This window comes from Nerophis lumbriciformis, linkage group LG06 (assembly GCF_033978685.3).
Source record: "Nerophis lumbriciformis linkage group LG06, RoL_Nlum_v2.1, whole genome shotgun sequence".
NCBI lineage: Eukaryota > Metazoa > Chordata > Actinopteri > Syngnathiformes > Syngnathidae > Nerophis > Nerophis lumbriciformis.
Genome location: NC_084553.2, coordinates 43,869,778 through 43,880,483, shown reverse-complemented (window position 1 = coordinate 43,880,483; position 10,706 = coordinate 43,869,778). Strand labels below are relative to the sequence as shown.

Genomic DNA, 10,706 nt, shown 5'->3' with positions numbered 1-10,706 from the left:
GAAGGTACTGGCCTAACTAGCTATATACTAGCTCAAAGCGGTTGTCTAGCAACCCGACGCTATACAGCGAGACTGTAAGAGTTTGGACACATTTAAAGCATTTCTGATCACACAAAGTGATCTCTAAGACAGGCTGACACAATCCTGACCTGAACAAGGAACGACATTGTGGAAGTCAACTCGTCAGAAGTGCCGCGAGCCGTTGAAGCTCTTTGAAATGGCCTCGCCCGTGTGTACAGGATGTAAACAGCATGTGACGTTGAGAGCCCCGCCTCTTCAAAGTGGCCATGCCTGCGTGCACAGGAAGTGATATAATCAAAATGTCAGCCCCAAGCAGCATGCAAAATGAATGACATGTACACCAAGACATGGTTCGCACACAAAAGCATATTTGGCGCCACGTAAACGTTCGTAAACTGAAAAGGTTGCAAATAGAGGCGTTCATAAATGGAGGTTCCATAGACCAGAGGTGCCAAAACTTTTTGCCACCAAGGGCCAAAGTGAAAATGTACCAATGAATTGGGGGTTAAATCACCAAAATGATTCCCGGGTGCGGCCACCGCTGCTGCTCACTGCTCCAATCACCTCCCAGGGGGTTATCAAGGGTGATGGGTCGAATGCAGAGGATAATTTCACCACACGTAGTGTGTGTGTGTGTGTGTGTGTGTGTGTGTGTGTGTGTGTGTGTGTGTGTGTGTGTGTGTGTGTGTGTGTGTGTGTGTGAGACAATCATTGGTACTTTAACATTTAACTTTTTAACAATGGACCAAACAACAATTTTAAGTGTGAAAGACAAATATGCTAACTGTAAATAATAAGTTCCTTTATTTTATTATGGATAGCAAAGTTACCTTCTGGCCATGCCATCAATAATTGTGTGAGCTTGAAAGAAGTCAGTATGAATATGTCTTCCACTTGGGGAGCCACCCTTTGGTGGGCAAAACAAAACAACTCGGAGGGCCAAATCTAGCCTGCGGGCCCCACTTGGGGCACCCCTGACATAGGGTCATTTAATTTTATTCTATCATTGATTAAGGATTCAAGGACTCAAATTGTTGACATTTTAACCAACAGATTTGTAGTGTATTTATTATTCTATGATGTTGGCGCCGTGTTGTCTAATCTTTGTTTGTTTGTGTAATTCATGTTTGCTATTAGGCCTTTTTTATGCCCTTTGTGAAAAGAACACATTACTTGGGGACTTAATGTGGAAAAACTCCATCCTCACAGCATCATTAAAGTATTTGCTCGAGTTAATTTGAGTCCTTCTTGTTCCGCACTTTTCTCTTTTGAGAGAAAACTAAAGCTTCCACTTCAGTTTCTGCATTAAGTCAGCCTGGCAGGAGGATCCCCTGAGAGTTTGTCTTTCTGCTTGTATCCCACCAGGAGCCCCCACATAGCAGCCCACCAAGGTCAGCGTGGAGCTCAGCGTGAACGTTTTCCCCGAAACTTCACTTTGTTGGGCCACTTAGTTTCTAGAAGATGCTAAAAGCGTGTTTACATGTGTTTTTATGGCTTTTAGTGAGGGACCACAGTATATTGCAAATACACACTGCAGGTTATTATTGTACTGAACAATGAGATTGTCATTGTGCTCCTTTTTACACTTTATCTTGCAAATACTACAACATAATATATATGTTTAATATTTGATAGAATAATATTATATTCTTCTTTGAGATGTTTGTACGAGTTTGTTTTTTGTGTGGTACTATGCTCTATATAGTTACAAACCAATTGTGATGTATCATATTCTTCACTGCTGTTTTAAGTGCACATTTAAAGTAAACAAATAAACATTAAATAAATAATAATTATAAGAAAAATAGATGTAAGTCACGCAAATGTTGAGTTAATGAATTAGGATCACTGAAAGTGCAAACCTCACAATTCTATCATAGACAATCTCATTTTTAAATATAAAACTAATACAAAGCAATACTTAAGAAAAATAGGTCAAAATGTTATTAAAATATGTGTGTAAAAAAAAAAAAATAAATATATATATATATATATATATATATATTAAAAGATAAATAGTTGAATATTTATAAAACAAAAAAAATGTTTGTAGTATTTCACAATGTATTGTTCTTTATGCATTTTAATATTAAATAAGTATTATTATTTAATTTGGACTCGTTTAGTGCTGTTGTCCTCGTTATGGAATGCTAATTATAGCATAATTGACTGAATAGTAGGAAATATGTAAGAGATGTGGGCGTGGTCTGAGCTGCTCTCATCACACGCAGCGGTGCTGTCAATTAGAGGATGACGTCACACCTTTGAACGGACTCGCGCCTCGGGAGCGTCAATGCAAGATTTGACACAAGCGCGACTTTATTTTTTTTTACCTCACGATGACGTCAGATGTGCGCATGGCTTTTAGTGCACGCTCCCATTAACGTTATTTAACAAGCCGGGCTGTGTGAGCTCCCGAGCCTCCGTCACGTGACTATACGGCGCACTGCACAGGTGTGCCACTCTGTGACGCGTCCGCGCGCAACTTGACGGGGGCTCGGGAGCGCGCATAGCCCGGCTGGTTAAATAACGTTAATGAGAGCGCGTGCACTAAAAGCCTCGCGCACGTCTGACGTCATCGTGAGGTAAAAAATAAAAAATAAAGTCGCGCTTGTGTCAAATCTTGTTTTTGAAGCGTAAATGCTAAAAAATCAACTGCATTATTTCCATTTGAAAACAAATGCAGTTCAATTCCAGCATTAAAGTAATAAAACCAAGGAAATATTTTTAAATAAAAAGCATTTTGATGTTTTGTTTCCCTATGAAGTGATCTTGTGTTCAGGTGAAAAATGGTGTTTGTCTGCAGCCGCAAGGGAGTTTAGAAGAGAATTGGCGCATTCTTGCTTTTTTAAGCACTATTGTTATTCTGCACTTATCTCTTCCTTATCTTAATCTAGCTGCATTGTTTACTTATCTTATTTTAGGTAGGGGCCCGGGGGTCATTACTAATGTGTTATCTGCCCTGTCTTTCAATCCAACGCATTAAAACACTGATTCTTATCTCGCTCTTGCACCAAAATAGTGTCTTTTTTATTTATAATAGCTGAATTTTTTTTTTTTTTTTTGGTCCTAAAAATTGTGTTTTATGCACAAAAATATGGCTTGGCTTTCAAAACGTGTGTTAAAAGGCAACATTGTTGTCGAAGTTACATAAATAAATACGCAAGAGCAAAAACACAAGCTGATATTGCAAGAAAATGGAGAAATGTTGCAGGCTGCATGTGCTGCAGGCTGTGTTTGCGTGGAAAAGGGGGTCGTGTCGTGTATTTGTTGTGGGTCTCTGCAGTCGGCAGTGAGTATCAGCTGATGCCAGGAGCAGATAAGCTGACTGCCGTCTGCACACACCGGAGGAACTGGACTGAGCACAACTAAAAGGAGAGCAAGTGTGCCACTACTGATAATAATAATAATTTAAATAATAATAATAATATACAACAGCTGAAGAGGGACAACTTGATAGAACAAAACAACATTCATATCTCATCCTTTTTTCTTTTTTCTTTTTTAACAAAGCCTAAAACAAAACGTTTCAATTATGCACCAATATGAAATATTATACACATGTCAGAAATGACCTACACTTATTAAGTAGTTGTTTTTTTTTGTTTGTTTTATTTGAAACATTTAAAATACATAGCAATTTAAATAAACATGAAATAAATAAATCTTGCTCTTAGGAGCCAACACTGAGACACGTCGTTGTGTATTCAGCTTTTTTATTATTATTAATAATAATAATAATATTTAGATCAGTTAATATACCCTTTTATGAATCGCTTTCCTAACAATAAATAATATAACAATAATTTAGTGGGGGTTTTTTCCGTTTGCTTAAACAAGCTTGTATTTTACAACATGAAAAAATTGCTTGTCCATCCCCCCCCCCCCCCCCCCCTTTTTTTTTTTGTTCATGCTCGGGGTTTAAGACAGAGAGTCTAATTTGTTTTTAAAAAAAAAAAAAAAAGAGAGAGAGAGAGAGATCACGTGGCGGAAACAAGACACGAACAAAAAAGATCACAATAAAATGTGAAGGAAGTCCATGAAGTGTTCCCAAATTGTTCCCTGATGGAATATTATTTTGTATATCCACTTTGGAGGGTAAAACATGATCTTCTGTACATCTTTCTTCATGCAACATCCGTCAGTCTTCCTCAGAAAATCCTTTCCATCTTCTGATTGGTGGGATGAGCTGGTCACATGCAAGGGGGGAGGAGGGGGCGGGCGTTGGGGGGGGGGGGGGGGGGCATGCTGCAATTGTATTTGCAGAGGTCAGAGGTCAGACGAGAGGAGTCCGTTTCACGTCTCCACAGGACTTGGTACCATACTGTTGGGGGTGTCCGGTAACTGAGAGGATAAGGATGTGACGTCACTTCCGGATGAGTTGCCGAGAGAGCCGGACTCAGAGAAAGACACCTGTACGAAAAAAAATAATATATTATTAACATATACATCAATTATAAGAATATCATTACATTTAGGTTTTACACCGATGTGTTTAAGCAATTAACAATACACAAACAAAAAGGAAAATATAAATGTGATATGTTAAAAACTATTTAAAAAATACATATTGTGTTGGCCGTGTAACACGTATTGATATTGGACAGAAAGGCGCACATTCAAGCCAAAAATTTGACAAATAAATAGAATTTAATCAATATATTATCTGAAAATATGGCATTTTAAACTCAAGTTTAATGTTTTATGTTTAAAGTGCCCAGGCACAGATATGATCAAATAAATACATCGAAACCAAAAATATCCATCCTTTTTCTACGCGAGGTGTTGGTGGGGCTAACAATAATAATAATAAATAAATAAAACTAAAGTACCATAATTTCACAGCATTTAACAGTATCATTGTACATTAAAATACTGGAAATATACTGTCACCTAACAACAAATTACTATCAAAATTACAGTTCCCTTAGATTTCACAGTAAATTACTGCAGATGTTACTGTAAAAGTATTGCAATTATTAACCAGTAATTTACTTTTAAATTACAATTGTTGGAAATGTATTATTATATATAAATAAATCATAATAATAATAATAAATGATCAGCTAAACATACAAACTAAAGCTTGCACTTTTGAAACAAAATTATATTTTGTTTTCCTTAGACAATATTATGTACAGACAAGCAGCACACATTTAGACAGAAATATTCAATTACAATTCTTATTAAATTCAACTAAACTAATATTCAATAATCATAATTCTTCATTTATATTTGGACATTTTGAACATTTTCAACTTAGGTTACTGAAGGCCCTTTTGCTGCTCCATGGTCCTGCTCAAAGCAGGACCATGGAGGCACGCTTGGACGAGTTTGGTGTGGAAGAACAGCACTAAAACATAGTGGCAGGTGGACAGATGTACAGTTACAGATGTACAGATACAGATATAGATATAGATATAGATATAGATATAGATATAGATAAAGAGACACACCCACCAGTTGTTGGAAGGCGGGCTGGTCCAAGTCACTCTGCAGTGCAAACTCACTGAGGGCCTTCCATGGAGGTTGGTACGTCTGCACCTCCACTGGGTTCCCCTGCATGGTGCTCTCATGTCGGATTGGACTTCCAGCCACTAAAGGGGTTCCCGTCAGGCCCTGCAGGTTCTAATAGAAGTTATAGAACATTTGTATGATTAATTCAACATTCGTTGTAGGGATAAGAAGACGTCCACATAAACATATATCACTTATACCACAAAGTGCATTTTTATGGACCAGCTGTGCTTTATTGAAATACAATTACACACACACACGCACAAAAACAGCAAAAGGGGATACAAAATAGGCGGAATGTAAAGACAAAAAGCTATCATGTTGATAATAATAAATGATAGATATTTATTCATTTGTATTTCTATTTATTTAATGTATTAAGGATAGCCCTTTGAGATGCAGATCTCATTTTTGAGTGGGTCCAGTAACACAAATTGTTATCTTTACTTACACACATACTATATATATATATATATATATATATATATATATATATATATATATATATATATATAGCTGATTTTTTTTGCCACTTTAAACAATTAAAAAAAGAATCTCCAAATATCAAAATGGCCCTTTTTTTATTTTTCAGAACGCGGTGTGGATGCCTTATCACACACAGCACAGGACATTTCATTAGGTACACCTGAATAATTTTGTTTAGAATTAGTTGGGGGGGGCAATTTTTCCATGAATAAGTGCAAGTAAAATGCCAAGTAATGAATGACAAGTCGCGTGTATTCCTAGCCCCTTCCTGCTCCATCACTGATAACAAAATATAAAGGTAAATCCCCACACTTTTTTTTACACTGTCCCTCGCGGCGCCATGGTTACGGAAAATAAAATTAAACAAAAACAAAAATATAAATGTGATATGCTATAATACACATATATGATAGATAGTACTTTATTGATTCTTTCAGGAGTCAATAAAGTACTATCTATTATATATGTGTATTATAACATATGACATTCATATTTCAAACAAAAACAAAAATATAAATGTGATATGTTATAATACACATATATAATAGATAGTACGTTATTGATTCCTTCAGGAGTCAATAAAGTACTATCTATTATATATGTGTATTATTATATATATATATATATATATATATATATATATATATATATATATATACATATATATATATATATATATATATATATATATATATATATATATATATATATATATATATATATATATATATATATATATATATATATATATAATAGATAGTACTTTATTGATTCCTTCAGGAGTCAATAAAGTACTATCTATTATATATGTGTATTATAACATCCATCCATAACATATCACATTCATATTTTTGTTTTTGTTTGTGGATAATATTGTAACAATGTAAATTTGGCTGTATAAGGAACATAATAGAGAGGCACATATTAAAGCCAAAAATGTGGAGGGGAAATGTCAAAATAAACAGAATAGAAATTCAAATTAAAGCAAAATATTGTCTGTAAATATGATATTTTTGTTTAGTCCTGTGGGGTCCAACAGGTGTCAGGATGATATGCACATTGTTGTTATTTTGCACTTTTTTTTTTCTCCCTGGGAATTAGTTTGAGTACAAAACATGCATCGCATTAAATCCAAGATTGATTCAAAAGTATAGAAATTGTTTCACATAAAAATAAAAAAAAGTGTGAATTTTATTTTGTAATATTGAGGGGGGGGCAAAATAAAACGCCGCTTGGGTCCCCAAATTGGCACTCAAGTGTCAACCAAAAGTGAGTAATATGCTTTATGTTCATGCTTGTATATTATGCAGGGGTACCCAGTGTCATGCTTTATGAATTATATATATATATATATATATATATATATATATATATATATATATATATATATATATATATATGTATATATATATATATATATATATATATATATCTATATATATATATCTATATATATATATATATATATATATATATATATATATATATAGCTTTATAAATGATGATGAATATCAGACATTATTTCACACACACACACACACACACACACACACACACACACACACACACACACACACACACACACACACACACACACACACACACACACACACATGCACACACGACACAATATAATAATAACAATAATATAGTTAATAAAAGGCATGCCAACACGACATCAAGAGTAGAAATGGATGTGGGTGACTTACGAAGATGCTTACAGTCTTATCACTGTGTTGCTGCTGCAGCTGCTTGATGAGCAGCGACTTCTTCTTGTCTTTGCAGCGCTTGTTCTGGAACCACACCCGGATGACCCGCGGGCTGAGGCCGGTCATCTCCACCAGCTGCTCCTTCATCAGCGCGTCCGGCCTGGGGTTGGCGTTGTAGCACGTGCGCAGCGTGTGCAGCTGCTTCTCGTTCAGCACCGTGCGCACGCGCGTCGTCTTCTCCGACTGCTTGTGCACGTGGTTCCGGTGCGGGGCCTGCCGGACCGTCACCGGGTCTGGTGGGGACAGGGACGCGCCTTTAAAGACCAGTTGTAATAATAATAATAATAATAATAATAATAACAAAGTTGTCTTCATATCAATTATTTTTTCTGGTGTGCAGTGGATTATCACAGAAATGATACACATTTTTCTATATATTTGATTTATTTTAACAAGTTACATAAAACAGGTTCATTTATGTTTAAAGCGAATATTCTAATATTATCTGGACATGTGTCATGTTTTTAAATGTACATGTTATGGTTACGCAAATTGGCATGCTTAACATTCTTGTTTGTGTGTACATTATTGGAAACAATTGAAGCTGGGACAAGCGGTAGTAAAATGGATGGATGGAAGTTGACAACACACATGTCACATAATGTCAGGTTTGACTTAATAAAATCAATTACACCTCAAAAATGCAGATAAATATGCAATATTACTTCTTTTTTTTTTTTTTTACTTCTTAGAGTTTTCTCCTAATTTGTGATTAGCCATTTGGGTTAGGTTAGCCCTTAAACATTGTATGTATTTAATATATGCGTATCTAAAATAGAATATTAATAGTGCAATAAAAACAAAAAACATCCATATCCGAACAAATATTTACTCAGTCTCTTGCTATCAAAAGAGCAATACCCGTAAGGGACAAGCGGTAGGAATCGGTTGGGTGGATACAAACAAACAGAAATACAACAATTATGAGCATATGACTTTTTTTAAAGTTTGTAAAAAAACACAATAATAATACATTTAGTGCCATAATTCTTTAAAATGTTGGTTACTCAAAAATAATAAGGTATTATACTTATTTTTTTAATTAAATTTCCAGTATATTATTTTTGACAACATGTCTACGGTTTAGCTTTTCCAATGTGGTTCTGCAAGTAAAAGGCCCATTTACAGGATCAATTTCACAATATAATAACATTGCATAACCTATCATAATAAATATACAGATAATAAAAACACGTGTAGTAAATTAACAAAATAAAACGCCTATATGCTTCTCTGTATGCTATAAGTGCCATTTGTCGCTCTATAGCATAAATGCTACCATCACAATAATTATATTAATAATAGTATTAATTCATATATACGCAATATTGTAACGGGTAATATATATTTCAATATAAGAGAGTGTTTTGTATGACATATTAATTGTAGGTATTGTTTTATTTGTACTGCACTGATGGGGTAAGTAAATACATTTTATTTCTATAGCACTTTTCACAAAGTGCTTCACATGGTAGAAATACAAACAGTAAGCTATATATCATGATGGAAAGTAACTAACATAATAACAATAATTATCATATAACATAATGCGAAGGGAATAAGCGGTAGAAAAATGGATGGATGGATAATGTAGATTGATAATGGAATATTACTGCTTGCACTTAATTTCGTTGTCAACCTGCACGACTATGACAATAAATTATATTCTATTTGAAAAAGAATAATAATGAATAAAAAGGAAAACTCACGTGTACCTGCCAGGTGCAGGGTTCTGCTGGAGTGCATGTTGTGTCCCGGGCTGATGGGGCTCCCGGCGGAGCCTCTGTCCAGCAGCAGGCTGTGGTCGGCCCGGCAGAGGAGCTCGTCTTCCCGCAGAGCGAACTCATCCCCGGGCAGCAGCTGCCTGCTGCACACGGAGCAGCGGAAACACTCGATGTGGTAAACATGGTCCCGGGCCCTCATCACCAGGTCGCTGCTGCTGAAGCCCAAATTGCACTTTGCACATTTGATCCCGAAAAGCCTGCAGAAAAATGACATTGCAGATTTTTTTAATTTTTATATTTTTTTTGTTTTTGTCATGCAACATTTGAAAAAAAACAACAATGTCATTTACCTGACGTAATCTCTCTTGCAGTAGGTCTTTCCGTCCCGGACGAAGCATGTGCAGGTCTCGTCCAGGTACTGACTGCATTCTGCACACTTGAGGCAGGCTGCATGCCACTCCAGGTCCGGGGACACCTTCAGGATGTACTGGTCGTGGATCTGACTTCCACACCCCACACACATGGCGAATCCTGGCTTCTCTGCAACAAAACAGAACATTTGCACCAAATTGACATTTAAATTAAAAAAAAAATTTAAAAAAAGTTTTTTTCCACACATTTGTGTTGCTTTTGTCGTTCAATTCTGCATATTGAGCAACACTTGTCACGCGTCAGACAAAAATGTTGCATTATTTGAAAACATAACACTCCACTGTGCATTATGTGGAAGCCTCCTCCTACACTTACTTTTGGAATGATCCCCCATATCACCCAAGAAAGAAGAGCTGAAAATAATATCCACCATACAGGAAGGATGAAGGGGCTCGTTGGAGGTGCAGAAAAAGATGACTGGCCCTTGCCGAGGCTGCCTCCCTCATAACTTGTGTCTCCCCGGACTGGAGGAAGAGGAAGAAGGAGGAGGAGGAGGAGGAAGAGAGGAGGCTGCAGGGTCCATACGCCGCAGCTGTGACGTCACGACGCCCCGAGCAGGCCCCTCCAATAGCAGCGAGTTTACACTCACTAATGCCTGAGAATATTATCATTATAATATAATCACATGTTATCCACATAATATTAATATATTGATTGAATCAAATTAAATTAATGTATATGGTGGAAATATTTCTAATATGCTCATATGTATCAAAGTGTAAAATAATGAGGAACAAAAATAATGTTTAAATAATTA

At 35.9% G+C, this 10,706-nt stretch overlaps 1 protein-coding gene across 4 annotated transcripts; it reads right to left on the bottom strand.

Annotated features, from left to right (window-relative positions):
• Positions 1-3,940: 3,940 nt before the first annotated feature.
• LOC133608341 (insulin gene enhancer protein ISL-3) lies at positions 3,941-10,410 on the bottom strand. Of its 4 annotated transcripts, none has more exons than XM_061963543.2 (6): positions 10,265-10,410; positions 9,868-10,057; positions 9,503-9,774; positions 7,734-8,026; positions 5,482-5,649; positions 3,941-4,434 (listed from the first exon to the last, which is right to left on the bottom strand). In XM_061963543.2, exons 1-6 carry the CDS (start codon positions 10,320-10,322, stop codon positions 4,318-4,320), a joined length of 1,098 nt encoding a protein of 365 aa, XP_061819527.1. In that variant the 5' UTR covers positions 10,323-10,410; the 3' UTR covers positions 3,941-4,317. The 4 variants fall into 4 exon arrangements, with proteins under 4 accessions (XP_061819527.1, XP_061819529.1, XP_061819528.1 ...); XM_061963545.2 differs by having other exon boundaries at positions 7,746-8,026; XM_061963544.2 differs by having other exon boundaries at positions 9,509-9,774.
• Positions 10,411-10,706: the final 296 nt, after the last annotated feature.

What these genes read in the sequence shown, in the direction of transcription:
- LOC133608341 (XM_061963543.2), bottom strand. Translation starts at nt 10,322, where the DNA reads ATGGTGGATATTATTTTCAGCTCTTCTTTCTTGGGTGATATGGGGGAT. An exon ending in TGCAAGAGAGATTACGTCAG is followed by an intron (nt 9,775 to 9,867) that starts GTAAATGACATT and finishes ATTTTTCTGCAG; the next exon opens with GCTTTTCGGGATCAAATGTG. An exon ending in ATAAGACTGTAAGCATCTTC is followed by an intron (nt 5,650 to 7,733) that starts GTAAGTCACCCA and finishes AACTTCTATTAG; the next exon opens with AACCTGCAGGGCCTGACGGG.